The sequence below is a fragment of the Setaria viridis genome, chromosome 1 (assembly GCF_005286985.2).
Source record: "Setaria viridis chromosome 1, Setaria_viridis_v4.0, whole genome shotgun sequence".
NCBI classification, from domain to species: domain Eukaryota; kingdom Viridiplantae; phylum Streptophyta; class Magnoliopsida; order Poales; family Poaceae; genus Setaria; species Setaria viridis.
The window spans coordinates 28,232,256-28,254,928 of NC_048263.2; the positions used below are offsets into that span (position 1 = coordinate 28,232,256).

The 22,673-nt window shown below is 46.9% G+C and overlaps 2 protein-coding genes and 1 non-coding gene across 4 annotated transcripts; 2 read left to right on the forward strand and 1 right to left on the reverse strand.

Annotated features, from left to right (window-relative positions):
* The first annotated feature begins 6,132 nt into the window (after positions 1–6,132).
* Positions 6,133–10,990, forward strand: LOC117858682 (uncharacterized). 2 transcript variants are annotated; one of them, XM_034741802.2, is made up of 2 exons: positions 6,133–6,292; positions 8,288–10,990. In XM_034741802.2, the coding sequence occupies exon 2, from the start codon at positions 8,633–8,635 to the stop codon at positions 10,550–10,552; it is 1,920 nt and encodes a 639-aa protein (XP_034597693.1). In that variant the 5' UTR covers positions 6,133–6,292; positions 8,288–8,632; the 3' UTR covers positions 10,553–10,990. The 2 variants fall into 2 exon arrangements, with proteins under 2 accessions (XP_034597693.1, XP_034597701.1); XM_034741810.2 differs by lacking the exon at positions 6,133–6,292 and adding an exon at positions 6,314–7,050.
* A 2,075-nt stretch (positions 10,991–13,065) lies between these two features.
* Positions 13,066–15,922, forward strand: LOC117864830 (uncharacterized). Its single transcript, XM_034748919.2, has 5 exons — positions 13,066–13,637; positions 13,726–13,775; positions 13,853–13,976; positions 14,119–14,226; positions 15,006–15,922. The coding sequence occupies exons 1-5, from the start codon at positions 13,427–13,429 to the stop codon at positions 15,647–15,649; spliced, it is 1,137 nt and encodes a 378-aa protein (XP_034604810.1). The 5' UTR covers positions 13,066–13,426; the 3' UTR covers positions 15,650–15,922.
* Positions 15,923–17,501: 1,579 nt separating this feature from the next.
* Positions 17,502–17,589, reverse strand: TRNAS-GCU (transfer RNA serine (anticodon GCU)). The gene has a single exon. It is a non-coding gene; the product is annotated as a tRNA-Ser (tRNA).
* Between the last annotated feature and the right edge of the window lie 5,084 nt (positions 17,590–22,673).

Sequence of the window (22,673 nt, forward strand, 5' to 3'; positions counted from 1 at the left end):
AAAAAACGAACTGGTACGCAACATAACCAATGGCAGGTGGGTAATTTTTGTGAAAAATTGGAAGCCACGGCAGGTGAAAGCACGGGTGAGGTTGCCGTGAGATTTGTACCAGCAAAAGGCTACTTTTGGCTGTAGCTTTGGATGGAATCCAACCCCTTTGGTTGGCTTTTGACTTTTGGAGAAGCTAAACATGTTGAAAAGCACAACCAAAGGCAGCCTGAGGTGACACGGACTCCGGCTGTGAAGAGGAAGGGAGAGGAGAGAGGGCCAGCGCAATTATTCGATCCACCACCATAATTGGATGTTTCGTTCGAGAATCCGCACGAATGCTAATTTTTTGCTGAGTAAAATGTATGGTCGGCCCTCGAACTTAGCAATGAGTGTCATCTGGATCCCCGAACATCCACGTCCCTAAACTTGCTAATTCGCCCACACGAGGTCCAAATCTTCACCACCCAAGTTAAACTACATGCGTGGCACGTTAGCTGTGCGTTGACGTGGACCTGACGTGTGGGGCCCACACGTCAGGTCCATCTTCTCTCGTGCTCTCTCTTCCCCTTCCCATTCTCTCTCTCTTGCCACAACGCCGCCGTACAAGCTTGCTCCGTCCACCGCACCATCCGACCTCGCCGCCGGGCGGGCCTCGCCCCACCTCCGCTCGAGCCAGGCCGCCGCAGCTAGTTCCTCCCGCACCAGGCCGCCACCGCCATCCCTCCCACCTGGGCCCGCCGCCATTCGCTCCACCCGCGCGGGAGCTCGCCCTCGCGGTCGTACGCACCTCCCGCTCCCGGGCCTGGCTGCCGCCGCCGCCCGCTCCTCCTGCGCCCGGCCTCCGCCGCCGCCCACTCCTGAGGAGGGCCCGCCGCAGTTCCCTCCTCCCGCGTAGGGCCGTCGTGGCCGACCGCTCCTCCCGCTCCCGAGCCTGGCCGCCGCTTCCGCCCGCTCCACCCGCGTGGAGCCGCAGCCACCGGCGAGGCGAGCTCCCGCGCGGGTGGTGCGAACGGCGGCGGGCCCAGGTGGGAGGGATGGCGGTGGCGGCCGGGTGCGGGAGGAACTGGCGGCGGCGGCCTGACTCGGGTGGAGGTGGGGCGAGGCCCGCCCGGCGGCGAGGTCGGGTGGCGCTGGATCGGGGCGAGCGCTGGCGGCGAGGTCGGATGGTGCGGTGGACGGAGCGAGCTTGTACGGCGGCGTTGTGGCAAGAGAGAGAGAAGGGAAGGGGAAGAGGGAGCATGAGAGAAAATGGGCCCCACACGTCAGGTCCACGCCAACGCACAGCGCATGCAGTTTAACTTGGGTGGTGAAGATTTTGGACCTAACGTGCCACGCATGCAGTTTAACTGTTTAACTTGGGCGGTGAAGATTTAGAATTAGTATGTTTATGAACGTGGATGTCCATTTTGAGAGTTCGGGAATCTAAATAACATTTCTTCTCAAGTTCAAGAGTTAGCCGCATATTTTAATTTTTTTTTTCTTGCGAGGCTAGTGTAGCCATCTTAAATTTTCGGTGGTTCCATCGGGCCAAGAACGTAATGGTGAGTTTTTCTGGGAGAGGATGATCGGCATATCCTCACTGCGTTGATTTCTAGGTTCTCGGAGTTCCTTTTTCTTCCCTTCAAACTGCATACATGCTTTTTTTTTAATGATGCAGTGTCCTCGTAGATGTATAATAATGTGAAATTAACTTTGCATAGTCTCTAAGAGCACGTTTCTTTCAAGAATTTAAAAGATAAAGCAATATTACCTACGAATAATCGACACCCTTTTTAAAACCTTGGAATGGAGTATTCTACTCTACAGGTGGAGCAAGATATAGCACCTACTTTTGATTAAACTGGTTTGTCTTTGAGTTGGTCACTCTATCTATCCATTTTTTTTGTGCATGGTATATCCTCTCAATGGATCCTTTGGTCTTGAGCATTAGTGCTACTTCAATCATCCATCGAATCAGTTCGCACGGAGAGGGAGACGCATTGAAAAATGAAAGGAAAAAGGAACATGACTAAGTAGTTGTTTAGTTAGACTTTACTTCAAGGCTTTAGAATAATGGTAACATTTTCTTGTAATACCTATGCAACTAAATCCGTTGCAGAGCACCCACTTGTTTCTACATGTCATTATCAGTTATCACACAAGAATAAACCATGAATAAGAAAAATTTATTATAGATTATCTACATATGTTCATTATTAAGTCGCCTACACATCCCTGCTACTAAATCAACACATGCAAAGATTTAGAAAAAGCTCTCACCAGCAGAGAGATACATAAAAAGGAATAAAAAGACAAGACAACATATATACTTGTTTAGTTGGACTTCACTTCAAGGATTTTTTTTTTATAACATAGTATAGACGCAGACGCTCGCTTCAAGGATTTTAAATAGCTATGTATTAATGTATATATTTACATTACCCATTTGCACAACACACATGCTTGTCGCTGCATGTCCTCCTCGTAGAAGAATGAACCATGAAAAAAAACAATCATCTACACATGTGCATTACAATTTCTTGCTACTAATGTAAACACATGCATACATGTAAAGATAACATGAAGTCCTGAGAAAGTGAACCTAGCTCTTGGGAGCACAAGTCAAGTTCAACTCAAACAGGGTAGCTATTTTTATGTTTGTTAATGAAAAATCATCCTAGTTCCTTTGATCCTAGATTCACTAGTAGAGAATTCACCTTCCATGCACCCCATTTTGTCCCGGTTTAAAGTTGGCCCGGGACAAAAGGTTCACCAACTGGACTAAAGCTCGGTCACTGGTGGGGGGCTCACCAACCGGGACCTTTTATCCTGGTTGCAAAGGCTAGTGGAAAAAAAAGACCTTGAGAGGCCTTTTATCCCGGTTTGAAACACCAACCGGGGTAAAAGACCCTCCTTTTATCCCGGTTGGTAACACTGACCGGGATAAAAGGCTGAAAGAAGACTAAATTCCTCGAACCCTTTTATCCTGGTTTGTAATACCAACCGGGATAAAAGGGGGTCTTTTATCCCGGTTGGTGTTTCCAACCGGGATAAAAGGATCCCCCATGAGGTAATACAAAAGGATTGCATCCCCTATATAGTCAGATGTGCTGTGTATGTGGGATGGCAAGGAAGCTACGCGCGAGGCTGGAGGTTGTGGGTTCGAATCCCACGCAGCGTGCATGCACATATTTCGCGTGAAAAATCACGTGACTTGTGACTTGCGACGTGCGCGTGTGGAGGGCCTCGTAGGAGCCTGGGATTTCTTTGGAACCGATGGAGCAAGTGAGTTGCCAAGAATGATCAACATATGTGCTTTGTAGTCTACTACAATTTCTAGGTACTAAAATTAGCACATGCATAGATGTAAAGACTAGAGCATATAGAGTAGCTGCAGAAAGGAAGAAGCATATATATCTTCCACAGCACAATTCTATTTTTGTTGATACCATACTTCATACGCTACTGGAAAACTGAGCATTGGTCCTAGCTCTTAGTACCAGTTATTTTTTGACTCGGTACTAATGTGAGCATTAGTACCGGGTCTAATCGCTAGTTCCCTAGGAGCTCCCCGTGACCCCCTTTAGTACCGGTTGGGAGCTCCAACAGGTACTAAAGGTCACCCATTAGTATCGGGTGGAGGCTCGGCTTCACCCGATACTAAACCCAGTCGCAGCACCCACCCCCGCGCGCCTCCTTATTCGCTCCCCCTCCCTCTCTCGCGTCGTCCCTCTCTCTCCTCTTCCTCTCCTGCCGCCCCCTCCCCTCTCCCACCGCCACCCCCTCCCTCTCCCGTCGCCACCCCCTCCTCCTCCCTCTCTCGTCCGGGAAGCGGCAACGCGCGGGGGAGCGGCTGCCAGCCAGAGGCGGTGGGGCACAGGGGTGCGGCGGCGGGCCGGATGCGGCAGCGCGCGGGGCACATGTATTTTCTTTTTTCTTGCTCCAGGGCCGACGGCGGCGGCACCACCACGCCCCTTTCCTTCCCTATCCCGCACCTCCCCTCCCCTCCCTTCCCTCTTACCGCGCCAGGCTCCGACGCTCCGGGCTCCAGCAGCAGCTTGATCCAGCGGGGCAGCGTGGCGGCGGCGGCGGCGAGGCAGCAGGGTGCGGTCGGCCGGATCCGGTGGGGCCGCGGATGTCGGCGGCCGGCCGCACGGTCAAATCCGGCGAGGTGCGACCGGCGGGATACAGGTTGCGGGGGAGGGGCAGCCGTCGCTGACGAGGCGCGGTGGTGGGGCAGCCAGGCACGGTCGGCGGGATGCGAGGCTGGGCGACCGGCTGGATTTCTTTTATTATTTTTTAATACCCCTTTAGTACCGGTTATTTGAGACCTTTAGTACCGAAGTAGCAATACCGGTTGCACAATCGATACTAAAGGGAGGTTAGGAACTGGTAATAAAGGGGTGTTTGGGAGACAGGGGCTAAACTTTAGCCCTGTCACATCGGATGTTCGGATGCTAATTAGGATGACTAAATATGAGCTAATTACAAAACTAATAGCACAACCCCTAGGCTAAATCGCGAGACGAATCTATTAAGCCTAATTAATCCATCATTAGCGAATGGTTACTATAGCACCACATTGTCAAATCATGGACTAATTAGGCTTAATAGATTCGTCTCGCGATTTAGCCTAGGGGTTGTGCAATTAATTTTGTAATTAACCAATATTTAATACTTCTAATTAGTGTCCAAACATCTGATGTGACAGGGACTAAATTTTAGCCCCTGTGTGCCAAACACCCCCAGCAGTGATAACACCACTAATAATAAGCATCAATGCAAGTGGACACAAAGCAACAATAATAAGCATGGCCCACTCCATAAGAATCTGGCTACCAACCAAACCAATTGAAGCGCTCCTTCTTGATGATTTGTGGAGAAGGATCTAGAATGAGAGGCCCCCAAGTAATGCAGCTTGTGCACGTAATGTTCTAGCCAATCGCATAATCGTGTCGCTGCGTAGGACTTTTCTTGTACAGCTCATGACCTCTTCTTTTCGTTGAAAGCGATGTGATGATGAGCTGGTCCAGTCCCCCGGTGGTTTGGTTCACTTGCACGGTTTGTTACATAGCTTTGTTTGTACTGCTTGAATTTTGTTGGCTTACATGAATCTTGGAATTTTTCAAGCATATGTGGTTGGCAAGCAAGCTGCCATTATTGGGCAATACCCATAGATTCAGTAGTCGATGGATCTAAGAGTACACACGATGGCATTCGACTCTACGGCGAGTCGCTAATTGCGTCTTAGACTATGTTTGTTTTGGTCGTGATAGTTTTTAGAGGAAAGATATCTTGTGGTAACAATTCTCCTAAGTTCCCATTCTATTTTGCATTTTCATAAATGGTTCCCTTAACCTTGCCTTCTTTCGGGTTCTTTTTTCGAGAGGTAGGTTTGAAGTCCTCCTCGTCGAACTCCTCCCTTGGAGCATTGACCACTTGCCCTATGGGCAGTTCCTGCTATCATGACTCATATATGGAGTCATGGTCATACCGTCGAGAATATGGTTCATGTATTTGTTCAGTTGGCACATGGTTCGTAGTACTTCCTCCATCTCAATTATTATTCATTTTGATTTTTCTAGATACACATCTTTTGATATGCACCTAGATATATATATATACAATGTCTAGATACATAGTAAAAGTGATGTATCTAGAAAAGTCAAAACGAATATTAATTTGGGACGGAGGGAGTACAAAGTATAACTTCAAATTAGACGCATAACCCAATGCCAATTTGGTGCTCCGGATAATTGAACATCCAAGTGAACTTACCGAGATGTTGAGAGCACCTCCTACAAAAACCAGCGTCACTTTCTTTTTCCACCCAAGGAAAAAGAATAGAACATGACTTTGTCTGGAAGAGAACACGGAGAGATGCTGAAAACATCCCCATCCGAATTCGCCCCGCGAGACCTAACCGATGTGCCGTTGCGATTCCACAAAAGTAGGCACTGGCGCGGTGGGGCGAACAATCCACCGGAGGCGGGGCCCGGCCCGGCGGAACGTACCCCCAACTAAACGCAGGCCACAGACGCCACCGGCTGGGGCATCCCGTCGGCATCGGCTGGAGCCGCCGCCCGGCCGGCGCGAGCCGCAGCTGGAGCCAGGTGCGCGTCGGAGAGGCGCCGCCGTCATGTGACGTCGCGGGCGCACGAGGTCCCCTCCCCGCACCGCAAGCATAATGCTCCGTCAGCCTGAGGCCAAGGCCACGCTCTCCCCTGCCTGCCTCCGCATAATAAAATCTCCCTGCACCCTCCCTGGCTTCTCTCCTCTCTCTCCCTCGCCGCGCCTGCGATCCTCTCCGCTGAGATGCGAGGTGATTCCCTGCTCCCCTTTCTCCTCCGCCTCTGCTTTCTCGCCGAGATTCCGCTCGGCGTTGCTGGTCCTCTGCCATGGCCGTTTGCTTGTTCAGCTGCCTTGTGCTAGGCGTAGAGCATGATAAGACTAGCTAGAGACTAGACTAGGCATGCATGTCGTGGTAGCTTTTGCGGCGGGTGAGTTCTTCGCCGATTCTGACCGCTGATTCGAGGTTTTTGAGGTTTCTGCCATGGATGAATACGGTTAGAATGTTCATTCAGATCTGTCCCGTCGTCCTGCACATGTCGTTCGTCCCGGAAGTCCGGCAGTCCGGTTCTTCTTGCGTGGTCGCCGGAGTTGCTGCACGAATCTGGTGCGTCTCTGTTGAGGGCTATGATGGGGGTAGGGGGAGTCCTGTGCGAAGAGTTTTGGACTCTTTCAGGTTGTCTTGTCAGGTTTTGGTCTGTTCTTCGGATACTGTTCGCGATTTGAGGCAGACCACGCGGGAGGCCAGAGGCCACTCGAAATTCTCTCTTTTCTTGCTTTTTTTTTTTCATTCACTTGATGAAGGTGTGGCGAGGCAAGGGTCTCAGAGTCCATTAGTGCACCGAGATTTACTCCAAACATTTTTTCTGTTTTCGTATCTTCCTGAAACCGTCCTAGATCAACACCTGGTTTTCAAAAAATTGAGAACCAGGACAATCTTTTGCCCTGCTCCATGCCTTGCAAGTGGCAGCATATTCACTACACTTTGCCCATGGCGAGCGTCATGTATAGGTAGGTAGCCCAATTCGACATGTTCCGCTGTTTCTGAATCTTAGTAGGCTGCTTCTTCTTCTTTTTGCCATCTTCCAAAGATTGTAGGGATAAGGGTTACGTAGAATACTACCTAAGATCTATTTTAGGACTTCAAATTTTAACATGATTTTTTTCTGCAATTAACATAATTCTTGCATGATTGCTACGAAATTCCTACGCCTGATATAGTTCTTGGGGACTCTAATGAGATTCGTCTGAACCAAACCGATTCTTGTGCCCCTGATATTCTTTTCCACGGCTATTGGAATTGCTGTACGGTCGAGTCAACTGAATGGCTCTTCCTATTGTCTTAGAAAATTTGCTCAAAGGTATGAGCTCTGACCCAGCTGTTTGTAACGTATAGGATTCTTGTATGGTTGCAAGCATAGGTATGACCTGAGCAAACCCAAATTATGTAGTTCTATAAGAAGGTTTGTACGGGCTGGTACCATCACTGACTGATTCAGGAACAATCATGCATTAAGTTAGGTGAAATCCATTTGGTTTTCTCGAGATTTTTAGCGTAGCCTATCTAGGGATTGATAGCTAGGAAAGTCAACTTGTTCAGCCGAGATGTCAACGTATCTTCTTTTGAAGAACTGAAGATTTTAACATACCTGTATATTGTGCATACTCTCGTTCTCAAGTAATCATGGTGATCTTCATTGATTTTTTTTTTGTTTCGGACTCATGTTATGTTTGTGTTTAACATATTTTTCTTCTTCATCCAAACTAAAAGTCTAACACACAAGGTACAATTAATTATTGGAAAAAGAAAAAAAACCCATCTATCGGACACAAGTAGAATAGTTATGACAGTATGTTTTACTTTGCTAGTTACCTTCAATTGTACCATCATCTTCCTCTGGTTTGCCACAAATTATTGGCCTATTAATGAAAAAGTTCCTGGTCAACGTTCTTCCTGATTATGATTGGTCCTTGATCTCCTTATACCGAGTCAGCTTTTGTCAAGTGCAGTAAAATAGACATTTTCCTTCCATCCATAGTTCTGTAGTTACGCACAACCATATGACGCGATGGGTGGTGTGGACATTAAATACTAACAATGAACCACTGTAAATTGTTGAGCACCATATGTTCGGAATGCAAGAATTTCACGCAGTAGTAATTATGCTGCTGTGAAATTTTCGCTTGCTAGGGCCTAAGTTTTTTTCCTAGAACAGAATCTCAACTACATTTCCACTCCTTGTTGCAGTGTTCTATTCTGAAGATATCACTGGCACAGAGCAACTGGATTCCTCTGCTTCTTCTTGACGATCAACTGTCAGTGAACATCGCTATATGGTTTAGTCTGTCAGAGGTCAAGTACCTCCTGGATCACAATTTTTATACTGCAGCAAGACAGTAATGGACCGGGCAGACACATCAGGCTTTGTTAGTGGTGGATCAGATGGTACTTCACTGCTGCTGATATTCTTTCACTTCGTCTACTCGACAGCGCACATATAAGAGATCAGTAAACCCCTGATCTCACTGTCCAGAAATACTCTCCTCATTGTTGCTCTTCCACCTTCACTATATTGCAAAGCATCTAGCTTAGATGAATAACGGTTTTGCGGGTATCCTCCACCGCAGAAACCAGCCTCTGATGGATGATTCTGCAGTGTCGATTGGTTTCTCGATGACAGGCTACACATCAGGCAGCCATGGTCAGAGTCAGATAACATTTGGCCTAGACCGGTTGGGTTCAGCAATGGACAACAGCTACAGCCATGGCCAGAGAGGTCTGCGGAGGTCGAGCCATGCGCCTGCGCAGGATGATGGGTGCAGACTAGTCCTTGGACTGGGAACAACGCCAGAGGTTAATTCTGCTGACCAGCATCCTGCTGGAGTAGACAAGTCGAGAGCACCTGTGACTTTGTTTGGCCAGAGCTTCTCCTTTACTGATCCAGGGACGCTGAGCCTTGGGGTTCGCCAGGGCTGCAATGCTGGAGCAATTCAACACAAAGAAATGCCTACCGGCCACATCATTTCCTTTGGCGCTGTCGATGAGGGCTCAACGTCGGCCAGGAGAAGCGCCGGTGGCTTCATGCCATCCACTGTCCTCGCTCCTCGGCCAGACTATGTAGCAGTCGAAGAGGCACAGGGTTTGGTAGATCACACAGACAACAGTTACGATAGTACTGTTCGTGATCACGATGGTTTTCGGCTCAGCACTGAACCTTCGGCATCCACGACGGAGGCTTCGTTTGGCGTGAGCTCCGATGTTGTGACAGTGGTAAGCAATCCCGGACAGCAGGCTCATCGCCGGCATCCCAAGAAGTGCAGGTTCAAAGGGTGCTCCAAGGGCGCGCGGGGTGCGTCGGGCCTGTGCATCGCCCATGGCGGCGGGCAGAGGTGCCAGAAGCCCGGGTGTCACAAGGGCGCCGAGAGCCGCACAGCCTACTGCAAGGCCCACGGCGGCGGACGCCGGTGCCTGCAGCTCGGCTGCACCAAGAGCGCTGAAGGGAAGACGGATCACTGCATCGCCCATGGCGGCGGTCGCCGGTGCGGCTACGCTGGCTGTCCTAAAGCCGCGCGTGGCAAGTCCGGGCGGTGCATCAAGCACGGCGGCGGGAAGCGGTGCTCGGTGGAGGGATGCATCAGGAGCGCCGAGGGGCGGGTCGGGCTGTGCATCTCCCACGGCGGCGGCCGGCGTTGCCAGTACCCGGACTGCCGCAAGGGCGCGCAGGGCAGCACGCTCTACTGCAAGGCGCACGGCGGTGGAAAGCGGTGCGTCTTCGAGGGGTGCGCCAAGGGCGCCGAGGGCAGCACGCCGCTGTGCAAGGCACACGGCGGCGGGAAGCGGTGCATGTACGAGGGCGGCGGCGTGTGCCCGAAGAGCGTCCACGGCGGCACGGAGTTCTGCGTGGCGCACGGCGGCGGGAAGCGGTGCGCCGTGCCCGGGTGCGGCAAAAGCGCGCGCGGGCGCACGGACCGGTGCGTCAAGCACGGTGGCGGCAAGCGGTGCCGGGTGGACGGGTGCGGCAAGAGCGCCCAGGGCAGCACCGAGTACTGCAAGGCCCACGGCGGCGGGAAGCGGTGCGTCTTCGGCGGCGGCTGCGAGAAGTTCGCGCGCGGCCGGAGCGGCCTCTGCGCGGCTCACGGCACGCTGGTGGCCTCGCAGCAGCACCGATGCGGCGGCGCGGGCGCGGGCATGATCGGGCCGGGCCTCTTCCACGGCATCGTCCGGTCCGCCAGCGCCGCCAACATGAACAACAACGAGTACTCGTCGTCCGGGGTGAGCACTGTGTCGGACTGCGGCGACGGCTCGCCCGTGCTGGCGGCGGGGAGGCTGGAGCTGATCCCTCCCCAGGTGCTGGTCCCCCACTCTATGAAGTCCTTGACGCCAGCCGCGCCGGCACCGGAGAGGAGCCGAGAGGGAGGGGTGGTCGCCGTCCCCGAGGGGAGGGTGCACGGCGGCGGCCTCCTGTCGTTGCTTGGCGGGAGCTTCCGGAACGTCGACGTCGACAGGCTCTGAAGCAGGCAACGCTCTTGAGGCTCGATTTCTCTTCTTCTACAGCTCTTTTTCTTCAAAAAACAAAGAGGAAAAAACTACTAGTATTTCTTTTTTATCGTAGCTGTTAGATTGGCTGTCTATAAAACATGCTCTTGTATGCAAATCGAACTTATATGGCGAACTTAGGTTAGTTTTGGTCCCCTTGTGTCATAAAAGGCTAAGACATGGATGTGTCGGGGGCTGTTACATACATGTCGAGTTATTCGTGGCAGGTCCCAAAGCTTTTGGGATTGGAAAGCTTTGTAGCTGCAGTTGTTGTGAATAAGATCAATGGGTAATGATCAACCATCAAATTGTACTTCTTGCAACACTCTGCTGAAATATCAGCTGACGATCGAACTGTACCTCTTGATGCAGATGATTGTGTGATGTGAAATAGGCTTTTATGGGTTTGTGGCATTTGAAGTTGGTCTAGTGATTGTTTACCAAAAGTTTGACTCTTTGCAATGTTTTTGCTTGACTCTGTCCGAGTTTCTAGTGGTAGCAGGGCCATTAGCATCACCGTCATGAAGAGGAACATGTAATCTTGATTCCTGAGAACCTCACTGGACACCGATGGAAGATGGACATATATTTGTTGAAATGGACTTTATAGTTCAAAAGCATACAAAATCATAAAATGGCATAGTGTCATACATACACCAGGTATACTCAAGGGCCATGGCTCTGGAAGAGTTAATTTTTTTAGATAGAAGAATAAAAGTATCCCATCCATTCATTATTACAACTTTGATTCAAATGGGAAGCACAAAGTGAGACAAATCTACCTTGACATGACAAAACTTTAAGCGCATATCCTGTCACTAAGCCGCTATCAAGCAAAGATGTTCACCACCGTGGTGAGTTCCAATTTTTGGCAAAGATGTTTACCACCGTGACTTCCAATGTTTGGCACGCGCGTGGCCAAGTGATGGCGTTCCTACGAAAAGGTCCGAAAGCTTGGCAAGAGTTCATTTCAGCTCAAGTACAAAATTCTCTTCCGGCTCCTTTTCGAAGACAGGCTAAACACAAGAGAACTTCTTAGAAGGGAAAATATGAAACTTCAGAGCTATAATAGTGTTTATGTCCAAACAATGAGGTTGAATCTCTGCAACATCTTTTTTCTCCGATGCCCTTTCTCATAAGAACTTTTGAAGAGTAAAACACACCGGCAGTCCCTGAACTTGTCTTGTGGTGTCATCCGAGTCCCTAAACTCTCAAAATGCATTTTCAGGTCCCCAAACTTATCTCAAGGTGTCATCTGGGTCCCTAAACTCTCAAAGTGCATATTTAGGCCCTCCAAACTTGTCCTCAGGTTTCATCCGAGTCCCTAAATTCTCAAAAATATTTTCAAATCTTAAAACTTGTCACCTATCGCTGATGGCAATGCTTCCTCCTCGCTCGTTGCCTTCATAACCACCTTATGCTAGTGATTATGCATGTATTGCTTGGCACTTGATTGGGGATCTTAAAATGCACTTTGAGAGTCTAAGGACTTGGATGTTACCCTGATACAAGTTGGGGGGGGACCGAAAATGTGTTTTGAGAGTTTAGGAACTCGGATGGCATCTTGAGCCAATTTTATGAATCTAAAAATGCACTTTGAGAGTTTAGGAACCTAGATGACACCCAATAATAAGTTTATGGAGCACCTGTGTATTTTACTCACGTTTGAACCTGCTGAATTTGCACATTGCGCCTAATCTTTCTCTATATCAGATTTTGGAAACTTTTAAGCAGCAGCTTTTGAAGCATTTCTTTCTGGAAATCATAATTATTGTGTCCTGAGTATCTGGACAACAAGAATTGGTATTGTCTTCAAACAACGAGTGTATGTGGAATCATGTAAAGCCTCCTTTAAGCATGAATTTGCTATATCCATAGGCTAGAGAAGTACTTCCGGGGCAGCATAGAATGGCTAGATACATTTCCATAGTTCCTCGTTGTTTTCTTTGCAGTTTTGCTTCTGCTTCTATAAACACTTTTTGTTAATATATACTCCCTCCATCCTAAATTTTGACTTTTCTAAGTACATAAATTTTGATATGCACATAGAATAGATATATAGGTATATCTCTATACATGCAAAAGTTTTGTATTTAAAAAGGAAAAAAATCTGGAGAAACCCACAGGGGGTGCATTATGCAGATCAGAGGGCTTGCTTCATTTGTCTCTACATGTAACTGACCGTCTGACAGTGCCGTGGTTGAGTCGTTCTTAGGACTTTTTTCCGTGTGTCCCATGACACCTTTTTGCGTAAATTACACACTAGAGGTATGGCATGCTCCATACAGTGGGTAGCAATGTAGCATATACTCGTTTCGGCACGATCCGTCCGGACACCTTCACTGAAAAGCAGGGGCGGAATTAGGATGAACACCTTAAGAGGGCTAAATAGTAGAGATTAAAGGCTAGAGTTAGAAATTAATGATGATTTGAGGCTTTATCTAGGGCAGCACGGCTGCACGCACAAGTTTCCGAAGCTGATGATGATCCGGCAGATCACAGAACCACCGAGCCATCCAGTAGCGCCGCATGCAAGTAGCGCTGGCAGCCGCTTCCCATCCATCCAGAAGCCGGATGTGTATGCGCCAGGCCGGAGCTAGCACTAGTAGCAGGCGGCGAACGGAAACGCGCAACACGATGCAGATCGCTGGACGCGCAGTGGCTTTCTGACGCAGCTCTGTCCTCCTCCGGCTGAGAATAGCAGTAGCTAGGGGGGTCACAAACCAATGCAAGGACGCGATCGGCCACTTCAATTCTTAGCCGTCTTTGCAAGTAGCAGTGTCGTGGCGAACCCATCCCCTCCTTCGGCTCTGCGCTTCCAAGGCGACAGCTGAGTAGCTGACCTGCGAGATGGCAAGAGGTGCTCTGCCTCTGCTCCGGCTGCCTGTTCTTCTTGCCCTGTGCCTTGCCGTGGCAGCGTGCTTCTGCGGCGGAGGAAATGCGGCGGCGGCTGAGAGGAAGACGGTTGGCGTGCACGAGCTCAAGAGGGGCGACGACTTCTCCATCAAGGTCACCAACTGGGGTGCCACTCTCATGTCCGTCGTCCTCCCCGACTCCAAGGGTAATAACTCTGCTCTTCCATGCTCTGTACAGTCTTCTTTGTGGAGCCGGGGCTACGGAAGACATGCATTCTGATTTTCGCGTTGCAGGGAACCTGGACGACGTTGTGCTCGGCTACGACACCGTCGCTGAATATGTGGTAAGAAGAGATCATCTCGATCATAGGATCCGGCTCCAAAATTGTTCACTTGGCTGTCTTTGTCTCCGAACATGCAGAACGGCACCGCCTACTTCGGGGGTCTGATCGGCCGCGTGGCCAACAGGGTCGCCGGCGCCCGGTTCACTCTGGACGGGAAGGCCTACCGGCTGTACCCCAACGACGGCAACAACTCGCTCCACGGTGAGAGACTGCCGGCCGAGACCGAGACTCTGCTGATGGATTGTTGCTCCGAGCTGCTGTGTGATTGTTAGTTCGTTCACTTCTTTTTTTTCTAAAAAAAACTGAGCGTTCGTTCCTGTTCTTGTTCTTGGGATCGGACCAGGTGGTCACCGGGGATTCAGCAAGGTCATATGGACGGTGATGGAGCACGTCGGCGGCGGCGACTCCCCCTACATCACTCTCTACTACCATAGCTTCGATGGGGAGCAAGGTACAGTGTGTTCGTTCCTTTTCGTTATTTGGAACATTGTGCATCTGTTCGTGGGAGCGCATTTACTCTAGCTGTGTGGATCAGTGGAATTGTTCGTTTAGAATGTCTGCAACTAGAGCATCGGAGATATTAAGGTTAGGTCGAACAGTTAACAGTACCTCCTTTAAAAAAGGGGAAGCTGAAGCTCTTCAGCTTCTGTGTTTTAGTAAAATAGGAGCGGTAGGGAGAAGCGTCAAGCGTGGTCAGGAGAAGCTTAAAAAAAGCAGGCTGTTTGACTTCCAATTTCAGCTTATTTTAGTCTTAAGTAAGATTTAATTTGTTCCAAACAGAGCCGTGATGAGAATTATTGGATCAAATAGGTGATTGGCCCTAAAATTCAGAGTGTGTATTAGGTTTGAAATATCCAGTGAGATGTAGATGCTCTTTCTTATGAACAGCTCCTTTTGTATTGATGGTATGGAATACTTCACCCAGTACATGAGTGCCGGAGTGAAAAACCTCGTAGTGCAGCCCACAGCAATATGTGGTCCACTGTCATCACATTGGAAAAGGTGTTTTTCCTGCACACGCATTTGCGCTTTTCCTCAACCATACGGTCCATACTGCAGCAACCTGCAACAGCAGTGTGAGCTAGCCTCATTCCAGGCGCACTATATCCACTAGTGTAGGTGTAGCCATCATTGAAACGTTTGTTTTCCCACCCAGCAATATAATGCGTTTGCTCTGGCGGGCTTAGCTAGGTTAATGCGTTGTCTTTGCGATGCTGTACGTGAATGCAGGTTTCCCCGGCGACCTGGACGTGTACGTGACGTACCGGCTCTCGCCCCCGCACGTGCTGAGCGTGCGCATGAACGCCACGGCGCGGGGCAGTGCCACCCCGGTGAACCTCGCGCACCACGCCTACTGGAACCTCGGCGGCCACGGCAGCGGTCCCGTCCTCGGCGAGACAGTGCAGCTCCTCGCGTCGCGGTACACGCCGGTGGACGCCGCGCTCATCCCCACGGGCGCGCTGGCGCCCGTCGCCGGCACGCCCTACGACTTCCGCGCGCCGGCACCCGTGGGCGCGCGCCTGGCCGAGCTCTTGCGCGGCGGCGTCGCGGGCTACGACACCAACTACGCCGTGGACGGCGCCGACGATAGCAGCACGGCGCCGACGTCCCTGCGGCCGGTGGCGCGCGTCCGGGACGGCGCGACGGGGCGGGCGATGGAGCTGTGGGCGGACCAGCCCGGCGTGCAGTTCTACACCGCCAACGGGCTCGGCGGCGTCAGGGGCAAGGGCGGCAGCGTGTACGAGCGGTACGGCGCTCTGTGCATGGAGACGCAGGGGTTCCCCGACGCCGTGAACCACCCGGGCTTCCCGTCGCAGATCGTGAGGCCGGGGCAGGTGTACAAGCATGACATGGTGTTCAAGTTCTCCTTCTAGTTGACTAGCTCTCTACAACTAGACGGCAGCTTGAGCATACAAATGGTGCATGCAAGTATGCAACTCGTCTCTTGTAGTGCTGTCACACAGTGGCGTGTCATATATAGACTTGAACTACAAGTCTGAAGAACACGGGAAATAATAGCGTGCTGCATGTGGATTCATTGCAGTACGACAGTACGTTTCATGTATGGACGATACGTGTGTACGTACTCACGGCAACTTTGGACTGCGAAACATACTCCATGGCCACTACCGGAGAGGTGAGCTTTATTACCGACTCTGAACCTTGCGATACCGTTATTGTTATATTGGTACTAAAATGATCCTTTTAGTACCAGATCATGCACCCGGTACTAACCTATTACTATCGGTTGGTGTTATCAACCGGTACTAAATTGTTTTGTGTCAAAAAAATAAAGAAAAAATTTGTTAAATAGCCAGGAGGTCAAGCTAGGAGGACCTTTAGTACTGGGTTATAACACTACCCGATACTAAAATACCTTCGGGGGCTACTAAATTTGGACCCAGTACTAATATTAGCATTAGTACCGGGCAAAATATAACCGGTACTAAGGTTATTTTTCTAGCCATGTGGTCATAATATTTCAATTTGTGTCGTTGCATTCGGAAAAGTTCATTGCTAGGACTACCTGTAGTGTTACGGAGAGCTTGCTTGGTTGCTCGTACTGATGGCCTAGGACATACATGGACAGAGCTAGGCCAATTTTATGAAATGCTATAAATAATAATCCAGTGTGGTGGGGCCACACATGCTGGATCAAAGCAATACTACTTATATCAGCGTACACATAGAGAAGCCTTAAGTGGCGGACCCAGGATTTTTTTAGCCTGAGTGAACAGAGCAACCCATAATAACATTCTCATTTGAGAATGCGAATACAAGGAGGTATTTTGTGTTTGGGAAAGTCCGAAGAAAAAAGGATTTGGAATCCACCTTTTCTTTTGCTTTTTTCCCTTAGAAAAATAACTCAATCAAAATCCAATTATCTACTCTACAAGAACGAAATGCTTGTTATGCCTAATATACTTAGTTTAACATGTATCTGTTTTAATTCTGTTCTTTGTCCGACTAGCTTTTTCTTCGCCAAATTACCCGAAGCTTATGCCATTTTCAACCCAATCGTGGATGTTTTGCCTGTCCTCTTTTTTCTATTAGCGTTTGTTTGGCAAGCCGCCGTAAGTTTTCGATGAAATCTTTACTATTCCGTCTGCCAAATTGAATTGAATGATGTATTCATTCCAAAAAAATTTAAAAAAATGGAAATGGATAAGAGCCGAGAAGTCTTATATTATGAACCTTCGATTCTAAAATTTAAATTCTTCTACATTGAATGTATAGCTGCAGCAATAAATTGGGATCCGCCTTTCTACCCCCCGCACCTACGTTGAGCAGGTACCTTTAGGTACCCACACAATACCTAAACTAATTTTTGATATTGATAAGAGTGCTTATTATAAAGCAATTCTTGCAATTTTTTTAAGAATTGATTTTTGCATTTTTAGGTGTCAAAATAAACAAAACCCATCCTAGTGGATCTGTGTAGTAAGGAAAAATGGGTAATCTATTCCTTAACAAAAAAATCTTGGAGATTATGTAATGCTTACTCTCAAACTTTTTGTTTATACAGTAGTGATATTCTTTGTTTCCCTCTTTATCTTTGGATTCTTATCTAATGACCCAGGACGTAATCCTAGGCGTGAAGAGTAAAAATCCAAAATTTGTGGGAATTTTTTCTTACAAATTGGATTTATTTCGTACATTTATCGATGAGAAAATCCAGGGGTCAGAATTCCTTACAATTTGAAAGTCCCAAATGATCCGAGGGGGCGGAAAGAGAGGGATTCGAACCCTCGGTACAAAAAAATTGTACAACGGATTAGCAATCCGCCGCTTTAGTCCACTCAGCCATCTCTCCTCATTCTAAATCGAAAGGTTTTGGAGAAGGGGGAAGAAGCACACTTGAAGCACGCAGTACAACGGGAGTTGTATGCTGCGTTCGGGAAGGATGAATCGCTCCTGAAAAGGAGTCTATTGATTCTCTCCCAATTGGTTGGATCGTAGGGGCGATGATTTACTTCACGGGCGAGGTCTCTGGTTCAAGTCCAGGATGGCCCAGCTACGCCAGGGAAAAGAATAGAAGAAGCATCTGACTCTTTCATGCATACTCCACTTGGCTCGGGGGGGATATAGCTCAGTTGGTAGAGCTCCGCTCTTGCAATTGGGTCGTTGCGATTACGGGTTGGCTGTCTAATTGTCCAGGCGGTAATGATAGTATCTTGTACCTGAACCGGTGGCTCACTTTTTCTAAGTAATGGGGAAGAGGACTGAAACATGCCACTGAAAGACTCTACTGAGACAAAAAAATGGGCTGTCAAAAAGGTAGAGGAGGTAGGATGGGTAGTTGGTCAGATCTAGTATGTATCGTACATGGACGATAGTTGGAGTCGGCGGCTCTCCTAGGCTTCCCTCATCTGGGATCCCTGGGGAAGAGGATCAAGTTGGCACACTTTAAGAAGATATTGACCGCTAACAAAAGCAAAGTTGACAACTTTGGTAGTTTTGGAACTAAACATGTTCACTATACATGTGAATATATCAATATAAATACATTAGGAAAATAAAGACGCCACATAAATTGTCTCAATACCACACTAATTCATTAACACAGTTTGCACCAAAAGTCTAGTACTGTATGTCCAGAGGAGACACCATGAAGAAGTAAATAGGGCACTAATGAAGAGTGATGATCCAAATGATCCATCCATCTAGTTATTCGGTAGCGATCAAGAGCAAAAACCAGCTTAGCTAGGGTTCCGCTTCTTGTCATCCTGAAAGTGTGAGATAGTTTGGAAAACACGCAACAATTTGCACTGATAGAACGGTGAAGATATATAGTACAAGAGTGGCAACAGAAAGTTGTGGCATGCAACAGAAGAGGAAGCTATCCTAGATATCTTAGATTAAAATCATGGAGATACGCTATAGGATAGTTGCCTTAGTCATCGCGATACATTAATTCCATCTTAAGATGGGTGCCGATTATGCTTGTGGAGGCGCTGATCTCCTTGTACCGCGTCTGCCAATGGCTACATAGTGATGCCGGCGACAAGAGGTCGCAATGGCTTCAAGCCTTCAAGCCTGTGCACGTGTTCATGATGATGAGTTCCGGTCGCAGCTAGCAAGCATGCTCGAGGCCCCGTGCAGGAGGCAAGCTCAATCTCCTGGCTCGACGTGATTCAACGTATTGGACTACATGTGTTTTAGTTGGCTGTCAATGGCACGAGTCATTTCTCCCTTAGGACGCTCAACAAGGAACCTGGATAGGTGCCTAGGCTCGATGGACCTTAGGTCTGCCCCTGGAAGCTTGATGCTTACATAAGCAAATACATAGAAGCTCACACCAGGTGTGTTGCTACAGTTTTGTAAGTGACATTACCAAAGTGCCTTTGGCCTACTCGGCACTACAAAAGCAGGGCTTGCTTCTTCTTCCTCCTCCTATATCTTAGTCGTTCTTCCTCTTTTCCCTAGCCCTCCCCTTATATCCACACCTAGAGAAGGAGCCGCAATCCACCAAAGCTAACAGCTAGATTTTTATCCTCTGAGCTAAGGATCCCTTCGGAGCCTCCACGCATCGCCCCCAGACCACGTGGGGGTGAACCGTGCATCGCCTGTTCTCACCGTCGGTGGCCTTGGCAGTCGTCGGTGCGCGGTGGTACTCCCCTACCTCCCTCTCTTCCTTTCCATCTTCTCTCATTTCTCCATCCTCCCCTCTCGCTCCACCACAGCACCACCACCACATTCCATGCCATCATCATTGTAGCTCGTCTAGCATCAGTTCTCCCTTCGTCTATGCCCTCTGTAAAGTCAAATATATCATGGGACGTATGTGCTACAAAGAGATGATGCAAAGAAATTGTATCATAGTGTTGCTCTCTATGAAGTCAAATATGTCATGGGATATGGGAATTTGACATATGGCTTGACATTATCAGTCAATTATGATTCATCCATGTGTTAATGAGAAATAGTAATTGAATTTCAATCTCTAACCTAATAGTTTATTAGATATTATTAGTTCATTGCGGTGATTTTTATAGAAGCTATTTCAAGATGCTATTTGTGATGTCTTATCAAATTGTTAATTACTATTAGGACAATGATTATCCTTTGCAACTATTAGGGCCATATAAGCAATTAATTTTCTTCATATTCAAAAGATTATAAAGCTATCTAAGCAGTTATTAGTTGACCAAAAATATCAATAATTATGACATTAAGGATGGGGGTATTTTGGAAGGATTTTGAGTATGTGATAGAGAATGATATTGGTGTATTTGCTAATGTGTATCTATACGTGCACGTGCATACATGTGCAGGAAGCTGATGACAATATTTACCATTTTCAATATTTATTTTTGTTGGTTTGATACATGAATAAATCTTGTTCTATACTGTGTTATAAAATATTTCATTATTATGATTACCTTACATGATACTAGGCTATTATATTTATATTATTTTCTACTTTGCAGATAGAACTTGTTACTATTAGTGAAATTGGAACTATTATGCTAGATGGTGTAATTTTGTGGCACATGACCATTTTACATGGAATTAGTTATTTTTTTAGTTGTTTTCTAATTTTGTAATAATTTAGTGTAGCGTGTTTTGAGCGGGGCAATTTGTTCTTTCTGGATCTGAACCGTATAGTCATGATGTAGGGTATGACACCGTATAAGAAGAAGAATGTTGATTCGCAAAGGACTTAAATGTGAAAGAGCCTTTATAAAAGTATTGTCTATACTTCTCATAACACTTGTAAGGAATGTGGAACTCTCGATATTGCACTCTGATGTAAGGTTAATAAGAGCAACCAAAAAAAAGTAAGGTTAGTGAGAACCGAGGTGGATATGTGAATCAAAAAAATGAGTCTTGATTATTCCAATATTCGACATTAAATTGATAGAATGGTTACAATTTTTTAGTGCAATTCCACACATGTTCTTTATTACGTCTGGCTATTTCACATGTTGATTTGCGTAGACAAGGTGGAGGTGTATTGATACATTTTATGGATTGTCAAAGCTTGAACGAGTCATTTTGGCCACTACTTGTGTTGCAAAGGGAAAAAATAAACATATTTCGAAAAACATGTCCACTGCCAGTACACTTGTAGCATACCATAGCCCTCTAGAAATCCAACATGCCCTGCCAGGCACCATGTGGTACTGTAAAGGCAAAGACTAGAATTTTCCTACCATTCAAAATATCTTCTAGAATTTATTTGCTTTGCCATGAAAAGAAGATTTTATCCCATGCGTAGGAAAGGTTTATTATCCCGATAGACTACTAAAATATTCAAAATATACATTGCGTATTCCAACATGATATGTATGTGTTTCTTTTTATACATATAAAATAAAATCACTATACTCCAATAGATGTATAAATAGAATTGTGATTATTTTCATGTCTTCTATTGTTAAATTATTCATGTGTAAAATACATATGAATTATTTTCATGTCCTTATTGCTTCCGCTTTTAAAGTTAGTAGGGGTATGAAGTTAGAAAGGTTATTGATAGCTTGTAAGAATGGATTATTTAATTTGGAAAACATTACATGAACTCATAAAATAAGTATTTTATACACATAGAATAAGTTATATAAAGTCAAGGAACAAAATTTGTGCACTTGGAACAAATACATTGTGGATATACAAAAAATGTGGTAGTCCATGAAAAAAGTAAATGAATAAATTTAACTATAGTAAGGAATGAAAGAATGAAAACTAAATAAAAATATGATAAGAGAATTAGATAGATGAAGAATGGATAAAAACTGGAAGAAGAAATAAAAGAATAAAAGAAAAAATAAATAGGGAATAAGGGAAAACGAGAAGAAAATATGAAAAATAAATATCAAATATCAGTGTCTTTATAGCACTTGCGCACTTAGTTCATAGAAAAACAGAAAATAAGAAGGAAAACTTGAAGAAAACAAAAACAATAGTGTGTTTATAGCACTCGCACACTTAGTTCATAGAAAAATATAAAATAAGGGAAGAATCAAGAATAAAAAAGAAAAGAAAAAGAATAAATGTGGAACTCTTGATATTTCACTTTCTCTTTTGTATTTACATCCCTCTCTAATGCAGACTCTTCCAACTATAACAATCATCTGTAGCCCTTCTATATTCTGACGAGAGAACAATCACTCATCTATGTGGAGAACAAGGAGACGACAATTCACATGATGATCGAATCACCCAAACCTCATCTTCACATGCTAAAAGATGAACAAATAAGACACATCTCTGTTGCTTTTTACTGATTGCATTGTTCATGTCACAAAAATAAAGCGACGAATGAACAGAGATGTTTCTTAATTTTCAAACACTCCCAACTCACTATATCCTAATCATCAACTCTAGTTTGTTATGTCGCCACAAGCCTGAAGCTCAACCTTGCTTTGTCGGTGAAGCTCGCCTACTCAGGGGCATAAACCTTACTAAATCCTTGCATACGAACGAGCCTTGCTTGAGCGTGTTCTCTTTTTTTTTTGAAACGTAAATGGCAGGAGCTCTGCCGCATCTTATAAGAAGAACAGAAGTTTTAGTACAAATTTCATGCCTTGTTATATGATTGACAAATTACGGCTCATCACTTTTAACATGAGTTGATACAACATTTGCGTTATTCGATCATAGGAGCTCCACATGCCGCTTGGCGCAGACCAATCTCATCTTTGATGAGGTAGAATACTTGCAACGCAGAGCATTGTTTCCCCTCGAATATTCTTCTGTTACTCTCTTTCCAAAGATTCCATGTGGTGTAGATGATCACCGCAGCATTCAGCGTTTCTTTTCCTTGGCAACAGCAGCAATGGACATACACCACCAGTCCTACAATTCCATATCGCTTTGTGGAATCTGGACAAGTTCACTGGCCCAGTTAGCGACTTTGCTCCATACTTGTAGTGAGAATGTGCACCTGATACA